This window comes from Nipponia nippon, unplaced genomic scaffold, assembly GCF_047370975.1.
Source record: "Nipponia nippon isolate SJK-2023a ecotype South Korea unplaced genomic scaffold, ASM4737097v1 scaffold_5, whole genome shotgun sequence".
Taxonomy (NCBI): domain Eukaryota; kingdom Metazoa; phylum Chordata; class Aves; order Pelecaniformes; family Threskiornithidae; genus Nipponia; species Nipponia nippon.
The window spans coordinates 31,258,896-31,275,234 of NW_028262369.1; the positions used below are offsets into that span (position 1 = coordinate 31,258,896).

At 38.9% G+C, this 16,339-nt stretch overlaps 1 protein-coding gene across 2 annotated transcripts in view; it reads left to right on the plus strand.

Annotated features, from left to right (window-relative positions):
• Nucleotides 1-16,339, plus strand: part of GPBP1L1 (GC-rich promoter binding protein 1 like 1) — a 33,849-nt gene that overhangs the window by 7,332 nt on the left and 10,178 nt on the right. The window contains exons 2-7 of one of the 2 annotated variants that reach the window (XM_087732050.1): nt 8,286-9,175; nt 9,383-9,522; nt 10,088-10,202; nt 11,473-11,602; nt 11,962-12,245; nt 15,136-15,208. In XM_087732050.1, coding sequence (XP_087588176.1) covers nt 10,143-10,202; nt 11,473-11,602; nt 11,962-12,245; nt 15,136-15,208 — 547 coding nt within the window. In that variant the 5' untranslated portion in view covers nt 8,286-9,175; nt 9,383-9,522; nt 10,088-10,142. The remainder of the gene's footprint in view (nt 1-8,285; nt 9,176-9,382; nt 9,523-10,087; nt 10,203-11,472; nt 11,603-11,961; nt 12,246-15,135; nt 15,209-16,339) is intronic. The other variant, XM_087732049.1, reaches the window with a different exon arrangement.

The following is a 16,339-nucleotide window of genomic DNA, read 5'->3' on the forward strand; positions in this document are numbered from 1 at the left end:
CCCCCTTTTTTTTTAAGGTACTGGAGAACCACTTGCTTCACTTCTGCTTAAGCTCTGTATACATCTCTGGAAGACAGGTAGGCAGGAGGTATGTAGTATGCAGGAGGGATAAGCCAGTAATTACATATTTGCAATTCTTTCCTTATGATGGGGAATATTATCCTGGTGTATGCTACTGAGCAGTAGAAGGGACTTTGTTCATTAAGGCTTTGGGCAGACCATACAGGTAGGCTCTTCATTGCTGTTTCACTCATTCTGTCATGAGGTTTTGGGGAGGGTAGTGGTACCTTTAAAGGCAGCCATGACAAGGTGTTGTGCTTTGTAAGGTTCAGGGCAGAATGAGCCTTATCTTGACCTCAGATACTTTCAAAAGGTCTGTGGATCAAAGTGCACTGCAAAATAGATGTTTGATTTTGTTCTCTTCAAGAGCTAAAAAGACGTTTGGATTTGGTTAAAATTAGCAGAATACCTTCTCCGGATTCGAAATACCTTATTTCATAAAATGCTAAAGCTGGTTGAAAGTTCAGAATATTGTTCACGTTTAAAGCCTAGTACTATTTAAAATGTTTCTTTGTTTTGTATCAGTAGTGTCAATAGATACACTTGTTTAATAGAGGTGTATCCCTGGAACCTTACTCCCTGCAGAGTAAGGGAGGCAGGTTTTAATATTTCGGGTAAATACCGCAGTTCTCTAACATAAACAGTACTAAAGACTGTTAAAGGGACATTGGAGGAAAGTGGCACAGGAGAGCGGCATAAGGGATGGCAGTATTGCCAGTGGCTGTAGAGTATAAAACATCCAAGAATAATTGTTGGTACACATAATATCTAGAAAGTCTGTGCTATCCCCATTTTGTGCTTATAAGGAGTTGAGCCTTTTAGATTTTACATGTTTAAAATGGTCCTATCTTGGTACTCAGAGTAAACTTATCAAAACCCACTGGAACGGCTCAGTTGCAATGTATCACGCTGGCTGAGGTTCAGAGCCTTATCATCTTACACAGGCTTCTGTACACGTTCCCCAGATGCCGCCTTTTCCAAAATGTGCGTTGGGCTTTTGTGTTAAATACAGCTTCCTTCCAAAGACAGGCTTGCTGGCTTTGGGGTCTGTGGTCTCCTCAATGCACCCGATACTGTTGACCCAGTAGCGGTGTCATGGTAGCCTTGCAGGCAGAAACTTGGATCAGCTGGGGCTGGAAGGGCAGGTGTCAATCAATCAATAGCATTGCTAAAGGTGAAGTCTTTGGTGTTTTCTTATTCAATGGAGAATCTTTCCTATATTGCAGTCCTAGAAGTCACTTTTCTCTGCGATTTGGTTACGTTACTCTTGTATGCCCTTGTATCTTTGATCGCTGTTAAAGAAAAAAATCGTCTCCTTACCCACTGCGTTCTAGATGTCAGTATGTATTCACAAGAGTAGGCTGCTAAAGCTTTGCAAGGTATATGGTTGGGTGGGTGCATGTATTTGTTGCAGAAATTTTGAAGGAGGTAGGATTCGGTCAGTGTGACCCTAGAGAAGTGGAAAGTAAGTAGGTAAATGGGCAGGTTGTTTGTGAAGCAGTACTGTACGAGATGCCAGTGGGAGGACTGTCAAAAGAGAAAAGGGTTTTAGTGTATAGATGTGTCCCGTCCCTATGGACCTTTCTTAACCTATTTTCAGTTCATTGAAGTTAGTCATCTGGTTTGCAAAAGTGGTCAGATACATAACAGTTAATATGATTTTCCCCCACCCCCAGCTGTTACTCTGGAAAAACTTTTGTATGGACAAGCTTCTGGCATGTTTTCATCTTGGAATATATAGATTTGCGGTGTTGTTTCTAGAACACAAAACAGTTTTGATGATTCTGCAAGATAGATTCATTTGCTTTAAACTTGAAAAACAAGGTGTTAATCTTTCAATAATAGCTGGTTTTCACAAGAACTTTTAATATCTGTCTGTATCTGGGAAGACTTTGGTTTGGTACATGATCAACATTTTAATCCGTCATTTAGTGTTTTAATGGGCTCGCGTTTACCATAATTCTGTAAAATCCAACATGAGTGATGCTTTGCATTTTTAGATGCTAGATTTTTCAGCAGCCAGGTACAATTTAAACAATGCTTTCTGCAGTATTTTTAATTAATGGAACCATCCTTTGTATTTGAGTAACCGTTTTGGGGGTCTAGCTCTGTGATACAATGGAAAGAAACAAGTAATGATGGCAGATGTGTATTGTAGTTACTCTGGTGCATAATACCTCGGGTGTGTGGGCACTACCAGTCCTACGTGCCATTCTGGAACATCTACATTTGTCCTCTCAAAAGGTAGCCGTATTTCTGTCACGTAGACAGACTGAAGGTGTGTCTAGACAATTGCATTAATGGAAGCTGAAAGCAAAATGAAAGTAAGTTTGTTTTGTAGATACTTTACGTAGGTGAACATGCCATTAACTGCAAAGAAGCGATCTCAAGTTAAGATGATGTAGCTCACTGGTTACGACAACACTTGAAGTAGTAATGCTGCACTCGTGTCTTTTATAGTAAGGCCTAATAATGCATGCGAGGTCGAAGCAAGATTTATAATTACATTATTTTAAAAGGGCTGTGCACCTAAATATGATTATCTTATTCAATAAAATGTTTCTAATAATAGTAAGACCAAGCCATGTTCTGCTTTTTTGGAAAACAGGATAATGAAATTTCATGTGTGGCTTTTTGATATCCTTAAGGAAATTGGTAGCATGATTTTGACTGCTTCTAGGTAGGACTCTAGGCGGTGACTCGCTATTTCTATGAATGTATTGGATTAATGAAAAGTTGTTAGAAAAAGATCATATTTTAGTGAATGCATATGGTATTAATTCTTTATCATAAACTAACATACACCTGTTAAATGATACTCTGCTCTGAAGAGTGGAAAGGTCTGTTGTGTATGTTTAGGCATATCTGCTTGATTAAATAACTTTAAAAGAGCTGCACAGAAAGAAAACTGATGAGGGAAGTAAATTCTGTTCTGCCTTATGCATCCATTAAATTGTTCACTAGCTTTTCTGAATGCTTTTGCAACCCAGCTGACATCTGATCTTTAGGAATATTACTGAAATCCCAATTGAGTTGGCCAGTTAGAAAAACAGTCTTTACTTTTTTTTAAGTAAACATGTTCTGTTTAGAGAAATACATGGAAATGCAGTGAAATGAGCCGAAATTGTGGCAGGGATAGACAGATGTGGTCCCTGTGACCTTTTACAGCTGCTATTAACTGGATTGATAAATGTATAATGAAGGGTAAAAGTTTACTTTTACACTGGTTTTCTGCTAGAGGCTCCAAGTCTTTGTGATTTGCTGTTGCAGGAGACAAGAAACGGAATTACTGTAATTAATAGGATTCTAGGTAGACAGCAGAGGTGAAGGGACCTGCGGATGTTTGCAAGGAACATTGAGGCAGAAAAAGCATCCAGTAAAACTTGTCTGTTTCAGAAATGTGCACTGCAGTACATCGTGGGAGCAAAGGTTAGCCGCCCTGGTTCCAGGTATTCCCAGGGAGGCTGTGTGCTAGAACGGCACGGCATGGCAGGCGATCTTTTTATCTCGGGGCAGACTTTGGTTCCCATTGGGCTTTTACAGTTTTGTAGGCCAAGGTAGGAGATGGAAGAGGAAGTGATAGGAAAAATGCAGTGCTGATGAGGCTAGTCTATGCATTTTCTTAGGAGTTTTGAAACATCTTGATCCATTCCCAATGACTAATTTCATATCGCAGCTCAGGGGCCTTGATTATCTTTAGCTTGTCTCTTTAATCTTGCGTTCTGGTTGGTATAGGTCTCGGCGTATTGAATACCTGCTTGGTTCCTACTGTCAGGTATATATGGAAAGCTCAGCTTGAGAGTCAAAGCTTTAGAAACTCTGTGGTTTAGAGATTAACTTTGGTCAAGTCTATGTTAGGAGTAGAATTGAAAGTTAACAGAAAGATTAAAACAACTGTATAACTATATTCAACTGTAACACAACAAGAACACTTTATTAATGGTGTATTAGAGGATGGGGTTTTTTTTCCTGGGCTACATATGTTCCTTCCTGTAGTCTGTGCCTGTTCTTTAAATTGAATATGCTTGTATGTTTCTTCCATTTTCATGTCAAACTTTTAATATTTGTTTAGACAAACACACAATGAAATCCGATAATGTGAAAGAGCATCTGACAACTTTCACTTGTTCATTTTACTCAGTGACAAATATCACTTCTTCCACTTGCATGTTAAATGACACAGTGAAGGATATTTAGATATGCAACTTAAGCACTTACCAAGGGGGAAAAAGAGTACTTTTGTAACAACAAAAACTTATGAAAGGAGGTTGCTATGAAATAATAATTAAAACATTTTTAATGCAATGTGTAAAAATTGTCAATTGAAATTATTTTTTTAAATGATTAATTAGAACTGTTAACAAGTAGAACCCAAGTGCTGAACAGAGTTCAATGTTTTATGTACTTATATGACTTGCCAAAGGCTTCTTCGATTTGATCGGTGAAAGAATATTTTGGGGTAGTTGACAGACAACCTTTTTTCTTCACCAAAGCTCATTAATGCAGATATCTTTGTTCTGAAAGGAGGTATGCCTTTATAGAACATCTCATGTAGTGATATTATTATTATTATTTTCTCTTTTTCTGATTTGTATTTCCAGAAATAATTCAAACTTGAAGTCATATAAAAGGAGAGAAAGAAGTAAATTTGCATTGGCGAGCACTTTCGTTTGCTTTTTTCCTGGAATTGGGAGTGGCTACTGGGGTTGATCTTTGTCCTTGCTGTTTTCCATAGTGAAGCAGAGACCAGTTTGAGTGAACTGTAAATGCAATATGGGAAGAACTGGGAACTTCACCTTCAGGGAATGCATGAGTGTTTGTTCCACACTCATGCTCATGTGCATGACCAGGGAAAAGCAGACCCCACCTGTACTTTGAGGGATCTCTTCGCTCTATTCATTATTGAGTAGCTGGCAAAGGTCATTTCAGTTCTGTGTAGTAATCAAAAAAAGAAACAGTGTTAGCTATTGGGAAGAAAGGTTAAAAATGCACAATTTTGCCGCTGTATAAATTGGTCATCCTCTTGAGCGTTTTATGCAGTTTTGGTGACCTTGTATCTAAAAGACATGGTAAAGGCTGGGAAAGCTTTCACAATAGTCTGACTTAGCTTGGAAGAGAAATGACTTGATGCGTATGTATATCATGTATGAAATCACGAGTATCATGAAAAACTGAATAGCATGTGGTCGAGCACTTTGGTAGCACAAGAAAACATCCAGTTGAATTAAGGCTGATGTTTTTATAGCCACAAATTTACTTTTACACAAAGCACAAGTAAACTCTGCCCCCTCTCATTTGGGAGGCAAAAATGTATTGATGTGTTTAAAAAGAAAGCAATTCAACAGATTTACATAGAAGCACTGACTGGTAATAAACTAAACACAGACTGGCTTAAAAGCCTGGGGAAGTATCCTGGGACCCCTGTTGCTATCCGCTCTTGTTCTTGCACTTTTTTTCCTTAAGAATTTCTTGTAGGTTGCTGTCAGAGAAGGTAATTGAGAGACACTGGGTCTTGCCCATTATGATTTTGTGATATTGCTGTTGTCAGTAGTATGGTGGGTTATGGAAGTGGTCTTAGGTAGGTTGGAGGTGTAACGTTGGGCAGGATTCAGAGTGTGTGTGTGAGAGGCGGCTGTAAAACCTAGCACGTGGGCTAATCCTGGAGACTGAAGGGTTTCAGTAGTAATATAATTTACGACACTTCATCTAACAGCAAGATTTTTGCTTTAACAAAAAGTATTGCATTTTAATGCCACATACCTTGTTCTTTTTCTGATATCACATGCCCAGGAAGGCAATGACTGAAGAGCAGTATATATGCCTATTGAAATAAGGAGCCAGCTGCAGGCTGTGTTGGCATAGAGTGTGTTGGCATATAGCCTTCAGTACCTTGCTTATGCCAGGAAACACAACTTTGGAAGGGCTCAAGACATTGCTTTGAATTTACTATCTGAAGTGTGCTTTCTGTACACTACCTAAGGAGAAGTGAGTGGAGATTAATTTAAGCCTCTTGCTTTAATTTACTGCAACCTCAGTCCAGAGCCTCCGTGTAGCTGTGAGACCCACAAGTGAGATTGTTTCAGAATAAAGGTTACAGAAGTATCAAAATACTTGATGGAAGGTTTGAAATGATGTGGAGGACATTCCTTTAACAAGCGTAAAATTTCCAGATCAGTAGTGCATCAGTTTATGCTAACTGTGCAAGCGTGATGTTTGCAAGGCTTGGACATCAGTCCAAAATGTCGTGACTAGAAGTTGCCCTAGACTGTCTACGTGCATGTTAGATACTGCTCCTTAATGAACTGCCCTGGTCACTCATACCAACAATGACATCAAAATAGCAGGTTAGGAGACCTGAATCTTTTGCAAAATCTTTTCTAAATTGGTGGTTGGAGTTTTGCAGAGTTTCACCTTAGTTTTGATTGTGCTGAAATATAAAAAGATGTCTTGCAGTAACACAAGTTTTGCAAACTGTTGATGTGCTTTCCATTTCCTTTTCCAAAGGGACTGGGAACCTTTTTTGTGAAGTGGAACCTGGGTATTGTACTTTGGTGGTGGTTTTATTTTTGTTGTGTACTCAGACCTAGCTCCTACTTCAAAACTGTAATTCTGTGATGTTCATTTATTTAGATACCCTTAAATTCCAAGAACACTTCTAAACAGAGCAAAGCCCACACAGGTCCATTTTTCACATCGCTGTGAATTGTTCTCAAGGTTCATCATCTTAAATTATGAGGCTTCTGTCAATAATTTGACATGGCTTAATTGCTATACAGTTTGTTCTGAAAAGTATATTTATTCAGAAGGTAATGAATCTTGTTTAAATATAGTCAACTGCATTGTCTATGTCCCTGTTTTATCTTCTACTTACTACTCAAACGTTTGGTAGCAGCCTCAGAAGGTCACATTGGAAGGAGTTGTGTACCTATGCCGAGTTTGGCATGGTGGGAAGGCTCTTCTGTCTGCAGCAGATGTTCCAGCATGTCCCTGTACACGCTGGAAAATTACCCTTTAATATAAAAACAGGGCTTGATAGGTTAGCACTTTTGTTGTTTGCAGTGTGTGATGCTTACTAGCTTGTGGTACGGGGTGGGATGCTCAGAAAGTTCCCAGGTCAGTATTGCGTATGGCCACGTCCACTCTGGTTGTGCCTCATCATGGCTGGTAGTTTGTAGAGGGGTTGTGAGGCTGCTTGTTGTTACTCTACCTCCAGAAACGTGATCATGGCTTACAGCTTAGGTGCAAAGATATTTTCCTCTTTCCAAACTCCCCTACACAACAATAACATCTAGTTCCGGAAAGAAAACAATATATGAAAATGAGGGAGTTTATTAAAGGGAATGACCCACAGGATAAAAAGGTGGTGATTCTTTTACTATTCCCTGTGTGTGTTTATTTTGAGCTTCTATCAAAACTGTCTTAAAAAATAAAAAAAAAAAAATCCACATGCTTAGTATAAAAAATGGCAAGTGCAACGAAAACCAAAACTGATCAAAGAATGGAACCATATCCAAAGAAAGAAAACAAACTTTATTAAAGTCCAATATAAAGGCATAATAAGGCATGCCTAAAGGGATCCTGAGAAATAGCTGCTGGCATTAAAACAGTAGTAAAACTTGTCAGATGTTTAAGGAGCAGTAAACCTATCTGTTTGCTTCTGGTTAGGTAAGATGGTTCAAGGAAAAAGAGGCCATAGCAGAAAAACTCAATTTTTTGTTGTTGTTGGTATTTTCTGTGGAGGAGTTAATAGAATACTGGATGTATTACTATCATGAGTCTCTTGAGAGGGGAGTCTGGCTGTATTGGAGCAGGCGAGGAATGATGTGGGCGCATAGAGGAGATGAGATATGTGGAACAGCCAAGCCTACCTGTGGCCTAGAGTCTTGTTATTATTTTAGCAGCAGGTTTTAAATTTGCTAGGAAGTGTGGAATCCCTTTCATCAGCTGCATGCAGTTTCTCCACTCTTCCCTTTATTCTGATTCAGCTTGTTTGTGTTGCCCTTTTGTAAACTACATCTGGGAAGTGATCGTTTAAAAGTAAAAATGCCCTTTTCAGGGATCTCTCTTTTTAATTAGATTATTTCAGGTTTTGTTTTGATCAGAGATCAAATAGCTTTTGGCACTTGCACTATAGTTGCTCAGTTTCTCCTTCTGTGCTTCTCTCTAGTCATACTTTGTCCTGTTTATGCCTCTTGTACTGATGGGGTTTTGTTTGTTTTTTATAGTGACTACAGTTCCTGTCTCACCTCTTTGATGGAAGAGGACTATGACCCAGAAGTGAACTCTCCACTGTAGAACGAGAAGCTCTTGTGGAATAATTTGTGTCCCTTTAAAAGCAGCACCCAGTCTACAAAAAATAGAGTAGAAGAGATTATTTTTGGACCTGGCATTTTTTTGTTCATATGACCTATGTTTCAGCATGTAAATGGTGAAAAACTGGGAGATAAACATTTGTGCCTGCTTTTGAGCTTTATATCGAGTAGTGCTTAGCTCTGTGGAGCATTAACCAAGTTACGTGAAGACCAGAGTATATCCTAACATTCATTTTTTAAAATACTATACCTTTTTTTAGCAGATATATGTGATAAAAATGAAGTTTATATTTTAAGAGCACTTGGGCAGATGCTTGTTGTTTAGATCTCAGCATCTGGGGCAAACGTTTTTATGTAACGTCGTCCTTTTTCCAGAGTGTTCAGGTTGATCTGCTGCAGATCATGAATTATCCAGCAGACTTGAGTGTATCTGTTCAGTATTAACCATGGTGTTGCTCTGAATGTTGTCATGCAGACTTGACAAACCTTTTTGTAATGTAAAGGCTGACTTCTGTACTACCACGACCAGAGGAAATTTAATGAGGTGAACGTGGTCGTGGCTTTTTTTTTAATATAAATTACCTTCTTAGGTATTTTTTTTTCTAGTGAGAGTGCAAAGAGAGGTTAAAATGAGCAGCTGAGGGGGTGAAGGGCACAGTTGGCACGAAGTGCGGCCTCTCGTGCTCTGCTTCGAGACGCACTATTGCCTCAAGGCTGGCCTTACAGCATACTGGAGAAGGAAGGAACCCGAAGGTCAGTGAAGCACAGAAACAGGACATTGGACTGCAGAGGCCAAACTCAGGGTAAGTGATCAAGTGTACTTTTTTCTTTGGTAATGTAGCGTTGACTTATTCATAGATAGATTACAGTTGAAAAATAAAGCAAAATGGTAAACTGGAGAACCTTCCACAAAAAGGCAGAATTCAGTTATACAGAGCAATAATGGAATTTTCGTCGTTTTGAGCAGTGGAAATTGCTATGACATGTTGGAAAGAACAATTCTGTTTCAGATTCCTCAGCGAGACGCCTCAGCTGGTCCTCAGTTGAACTTCCATTAAGATCCTTCAACCAGCCTGTGTTCTGTTCCGAACCATTTGGTTTCTTAGCTATGAAAGCAGTTTCAGCATAGGATATTCCCTGGTGTATGGAGGTTGGTGGATCTGGATACAATTTTAACTTGGGAGGGCAGGAGCTGGCATATGGTTGTCTTTCAGGTCTCTGATCCGCTCTCGATGTCTTTAACATCATCACTGGTTTGGTCATATTTGATTTATAGCCTCTGGAATAAAACATGCAGTAATCACCCCTTTGTAGACTATGAGACAATGAGCATTGAAGGAATGCACCCCAAATTCTGTCCTGTCTTGATTTTACACATTTGTGCATTGTATGACTTGTATGCTGTTTGCTCTGTTTTCTTCCCACCTCCACGCCCATCCTATCATAAATTTCATGGGTGTGTTAATTCTAAACAGGAAATAACTGGGAATGTTTAAGTTCTTACCTGTTTTGGTCAGAGGAGCAAAGTCAGCAGGAAAAAAAAAAAATGCTTAAGTGTAATATGAAAAACTACAGCACTTTTGCCCTCCTATTCGTATAGGCCAAGCTTTGGGAAAGAAATTGTATTATTATTTATTTATATTATTATATTATTATATTTATATTATTTCAGTTTGGAAAAGGTGACCGTCAGGGAATGTTCTTTTCACTTACAGATCCTGGCCATGAGGTTTGATGCCTCATTTTATTGAAGGGAGACACTGGACCTAAATGGCGCAGCATGACTTTGTTCCTGCCTGGCTTAACTTCTCAACGCCACAGTCAACCAAGGTAACATTAATACAGATCACCTCCTTTTACAGTTATGACAATAATAAAAAGCAAAAAATTGCCCCAGTGTTTTGTTGAACGTAAAACGTTTAATTTTAACTTCTTTTGTGTTTTTAAAGAAGGCTTTTGGAAACTTACTAAGGTGAAAATAATTTTTGTTGTCTTTGTTGCAACAAATGTATCCCCTTTATTTCAGAGGAGGAGTGATCTTTGCATTCAGACATGGAAGTAGTTCACTGTCTTTGCATTGAGACTTGAGTGGGATCCCAAGTAGAACATCATTAAAGAAATGGCCCTAAATCTGTGGGAGTCAAGACTTGAGCTGCCACTTATTTACAATTCAGAATATAATTTGGGTTTGATTTATGAAAATAATCTGACCCTTGCTGAGTAGCAGATTGATGATAAGCCCTTGGGGTCTAACTCCAAGCTCAGAAATACTCATTAGTTTTTTGCAGCCTTAAAATGAGGGCAGTTTGCCTGTCACCTTCTTTCTAAAACTGGTTCCAGAAGCAGCTTAGGTTGACCCAGGAAGTCTGTTTTAGGACTTTAACAATTTGTGTTACTTGTGCATGGTGATGGAGAAGAACATTTTAATAGCAAACCAGATCATGATGGACAAGACTAATGAACAAGAAAGAATACAGCTTTCACCTTCATGCTTAAATACGAGGACACAATAGTAATTTCAGGATATTTGATCAATTTAAAACAAAAGTTCAAATTTTTTATAAATGAGGGGAAGTGAAGTGTAAAAGATTCTTTGGAATCTCAGTGCTAGAGGCATTGATGTTTTCTACAGCATCATAGTTGTTTCAGTCCAAAAGTGCTTTAACTTATTTGAGTATCTCTGAATTTTATTCAGACTGATTGGATTCCCCATTGCTGTCTGCTCCTCTGTCTTTAGAGGGAGTGAATGAATGAGCACCTGTGTATCATAGAATTTCTTAAATGAATTTTGCAGAAAGTATGTGTTTGCAAAGACCGCTGGTAAGATTAGTGTGTTAGGTTCTCTCTGATCCTGTGTAAGATACATGGATTTGTGTGCCATTCTGATCAGGTTCATGTGATTGTTGACTTTGTTGGCTAAGCAATGCAGATATGGATGCTGTATTGAAAACTAGTACAGGAATGTGGGGGTTGGGTTGTTTGTGTTTGGGGTTTTTTTGTTGTTTTTTTTTTTTTTATTAAGAAAATGTCATTATTGGACTGACAGGCTCCTGGAGTGCCCTAATGAATGCTTCATTACATCACTTCTTTCTTTCTGCAGTCCCCTGCAGCCACCTTTGAGAAACATGGAGAGCATCTTCCACGGGGAGAGGGCCGCTTTGGGGTGAGCCGTAGGAGACACAACTCTTCTGATGGATTTTTCAATAATGGGCCCCTCCGTACAGCGGGAGGTGAGTAGGAAGGATCAGAATGCAGCCTGAGAGCAAACGTTTTGGAATATTCTACAGAATTAAGAATTCTGCAGAATATAAACAACATTTTTCAAAACTGTACCTTTTCAAAACGTCCTGTAAGAAACTTGTGCTATTCTCTTCTTCCATGCCATGTGCTCAGGCCTTAAGGGTTTTTTGTGGTAGCTGTATGTGCATTGTGTAGCTTGGTTTGTTTTCTGATGTAATCACACCGTAGCTTAATAAGTTTGGCCTAGTAGTGAACACTGACTTAACAACAAGAAAAACAGCCTGATATTTCCAGTATTCTGCACACTGTGTTGACTTTTTTATTTGCATACTTATCTCCTTTTGTTTAGACTGCTGGCATCAGCCGTCCCTTCTCCGCCATGATTCTGTAGATTCTGGTGTTTCTAAAGGAGCTCATGTTGGGCTTTCTGGCAGTCAGCCTGGCTGGCATGGTCCCTCACGGGGCCATGATGGTGTGAACCAGCGTGGTGGAGGAGGAACTGGAGTTCATCGCCACTGGAATGGCAACTTCCATTCTCGGAAAAGTTCAGCCTTTCAAGAAAAGCTGCCTGTTGAATCCAGGGAAGAGAAGAAGGAAGATAAAGAGCAGTTGCAATTTGAGGAAGAAGACTTTGTAAGTGTGTAGCTTCTCACTAGAATTGGCAGCTGTGAGAAGTGGCTTTTCAGATCTCATTTTTATTAGCATTGATAGGTGGCAAGGATCTAGAGTTGCATTCCATTCCATGTTTGAGATCACAACAGATTTAACAAAATTATTCCAGTGCTGACAGGATGCTGATTGGTACCCAGAGTCCTCAGGATTTGACGACCTGTTGGATTTATGGGTTTTGGCACATTACTGTGTTTTGCCAAACAGTTATTGTGAACTGAAGACAGCATTGTAACAACACAAGCCAGATCTTCAGCGAAACCCAGAAGGTGACGCTTTGGTCTGCGACAGAAAGAGTAGTTGTATTGACTTTGTGCCTTTGCTTACAAAGCCTTTTTTTGCTCCTAAGTGCATCTATTCAGCTATCTTCAGTCTGCCTGCTGTTCCTGTTTCCTGCGTTCTGGCACATGTTGGTGTTTGTGATAACCTTCCCAAGCTTGTTCATGACATGTGCTCAGACCTTTGCAACCATCTGTCTTGAATCTTCTGGAATAGTGTTTTATTATCAGAGATGTTTTCCTGTCTCTCTGTTAATCTGTGGATTGGGGTTTCTTGAGCCGTTTCTTCCATCAGTACCTCCAATTCATCAACTTTCTTATCCAGCATTCTGATTCACATGGTGTTATCAGTGTGATAGTCTCTTACATCCTGGTTCTATTTTTACTGGAATATCTTTAGTTTTCCAAACTTTACCAAATACTACTTGAATTTATGGCTTCCATCCTTACCATTTGCATTCCTTAATGCTAATGCTTTGAGATATACACACCTTTTCTGCTTTCGCTTTCCAATTTAATTCTTTTTCTCCTGTCCCCAATGAGGATTTTATTGTTATCAGACCACGTATTTTGCTTTTTGCATCTTGTATCTTGGTCTCTCTAGGCTCTTTTTGACCAGTGTAATGAGGTCAATATCGTCTGTAAGGTTCTGGTAATTCAGTCCCTTCACCTAATGCAATTCCTCTGACTTCATCTTCAATGCTAAAGCCATTGCTGCCTCCAGTAATGAGAGTTTCTGGTGATAGTGTGCACGCTTGTGTGTGTCATCGTCTTGAGCTTTTTGCTCTGTTATTCAGCTTTTCTTTCTGGGAGGCAGAAGTTAAAATTTTTATTCTACCTCAATAAAACATATTGCTACTTCTCTCTTTTGAATGAGGCGCATTCCACTCTTCCGTGACACAGCTGAAATCGTCATGGCAGTTTGATGGCACTGCTTCTGTGCAGGAAGGTAGGAGTTGGAGTGAAATATATGAATGCCACACAGCTGCTTCAGGCCAAAATCTAGAGTCTCCACTTAAATTGCCACAGGAGCCAGTTTGATTTAAACTGCTGGTTTTTTTTAGTGGAGTGCCTGGGGAGTGATTGTATGCTCTCGTTCAACTGCTTCTGCTGGGAGTGGTACCCTGCATCCCAGGGCGGTTAACACCTGGAGAGCAGTGATCACTAAAGCTTGTGTGTAGGTTTCTGTTAATCTGATTTCCCAAGTATACTGTAATTCAGGATTTCTGTAAGCCTGTTCTTTAGACTGTCAAAGCCTGTTTAAATGTAGAAAGTTATTGTAATGACTGCAACTGTGCACTTTTGTAGTCTATCTTGGTCTAAATCTTTCTTCCTTGTACTTAATTCTCTTCTTCAGTGCCTTGATGAGTGCCTTTCCCCAACTACATAGCTGTTTGTTCTGTAATTAATTCCCCCAATTCTTTTTAAGATGATAATACCACACACTGCCTAGCAGCAAGCTTTGCTAAATAACTCCTGTATTGTCTTTGCCATAGTGGTGAAACTAACATATACTGTGGTTAAGTATGTAGCTGTTAGGCCTGTGTGGCTGATGATGGCAACACTTTTCCTGAAAGGTCTGCAGAACAGTCTGTTAGTCTAAGTTCTCCTGTGGTGTGAGCACTTCTGCTATAAAACTGACCTGTAACTAAAAAATGAAGCACTGAAACAATGGAATTTCTAGGGTCTGAGGCAGGAATTTATGCTATGGTGTGACATTTTTTGCTAACTCTTATAGAACAGGAATGCCTACTATTTCAGAAGCTCATTATTAGAGACTTATGCTGTCACCATAGTAACTAATGTATGAAGAATTCATTAAAAAGAGGAAAAAGATGGCTTTATTTTGAACTGAAGTTATTTGGGACAGGGGAAGAGGAATAGCAAATCAGGAACGCTTGTCATTGAATGCTTAGGTTTTCTGTACTCTGCTTTGAGCTTGGACATGTCCTTAGTTGTTCCACTAAGTTGAATTCTGGTACTGAATCAAAGGTAAGTCTGCAGAGAGCGCTCAGTCTGCGTGCAGTATTGTCCTGAAAAGTGGACTCTGAAGCTTAACAAAAGTTTATATATAGCTTTTTTGTCAGTAAAGGTATATATATCCATTATTCCTTTACATTAGGAGCCTAGTATTGCTTTGTGTTTTTCTTTTTGGTTTTTTTTTTTGTTTTGTTTTTAAATTGGTTAATGCATAATTATTGTATAAAAATATTTGGGAAACGAGACTAGATTCTTCATTTACTGATGTGGATTCTGTTTTGTATTTTGAGTTGCTGTTTAAATACCTAAATCTTCTATGTGTATATTGGTTGGTGGAATCTCCTTAATCATATAGTAGAAGACTAAAGGGCCTATCCTGAACCCTCTGATAGTTCAGTTGGAAATACAAGCAGAAGCCAAGGAGAATACAAACTTGATTTTTAGATGTGACAATGCACTCTCTTCTAATTCAAGTGCTGTTCAGAGAAATCTACCTGTACTCTGGGTTCCTAGAAGCATAATGTTATGTTAATACTGAATTTTTTTTTTATTATATGTGATATAACAATATACTCATTTGCATTGTCTTTTTACAGCCATCTTTGAATCCAGAAGCTGGAAGACACAGCAACCAGAACAAACCTTTAGGAACACCGTCTGGAGTATGGGGTAGGTAAAGGTATTTACATCGATGTACAGAATGCTTATGAAGCAGAATGCTTTATGAAGCAGAAAGTTGTAACCGATGTTTAAGTGCTAGGTTTGTCATTCAAAAAGATAAGGCTTAAGTGAAGCAGACCATTTGCAGCTTTCTCTCCTTTGTTGTTTTCCTCCCGCAATCTTCACTAATCTCTTGGCCTTTTTGTCTACTTGAAACCGTGCTTGTCTTGACATTACTGCCACCAGCAGCTTTTTTTATGACACTGTTCTGCGTTTGCTTCCTGTCTTACTGCAGTTACAATTTCATGCAGACATCACTTGAAGGGCCGAGCAGATTTGAGTGAACTAGGCATTAGTTCCTGACTTGTGATCTTCATATTGGAAATACAGCAAAACTGTCATAATTCTGTGGTTTGGTTTTATTTGATTTTTTTTTTTTAAACTCAGAACAGGCTTGCTCTTGATTCTGATGTGGTATGTGAATCTATGCCTTTAAAAAAAAAAAAATGAGTGAAACAAGGTACCAGTTCTAGCAACTAAATACAGGTTTGTTAATCTCTAGTTAGAATGTAGCTAGATAAGTTGGCTTAGATACTGTAAATAGTACAAATACAAAAAAAATATATCAAAACCACTTCTTGCTATAGTACCAGATTGTATTCTTTTTGCATGTTTGTCAGGTAGCTATTGTTCTGCTCAAAAAATAATGACAAGTTAGCATTTTGTGGGGCTTTTTGCTGTTTATACTATTACTGTTTTTTAAATTGTTCTGCTCCTGCAAATGTGTTGATTTGGCCTAAGAAATATTAATTGTGCTTGTTTGTAAAAGCACCGTGTCTTTTAAGTTACGCAACGTATTTTTGCTGTGTTAGTGAATTAACAACGCTGATCCATGGTTGCTCAAAAAAAATGATAATATCTTTTCTGATTCCTGTAGTATGGTGGAAGGCTGTTAGCTGATGTCACTGTAGGCTTTTCCCTTCAGCATCAAGGGAGCTGTTGTGGTTAAATGAAAAAAGACCAGACTTTGACATCCTTATCAAGTATCTTTGCTCAAAGCTGAAACTAAAGAACAGCTGATAGCTGTCTCAGAATCAGATGTGTAGAACCTAAGATTGAGAGGGGGGAGAAACTGGAGCA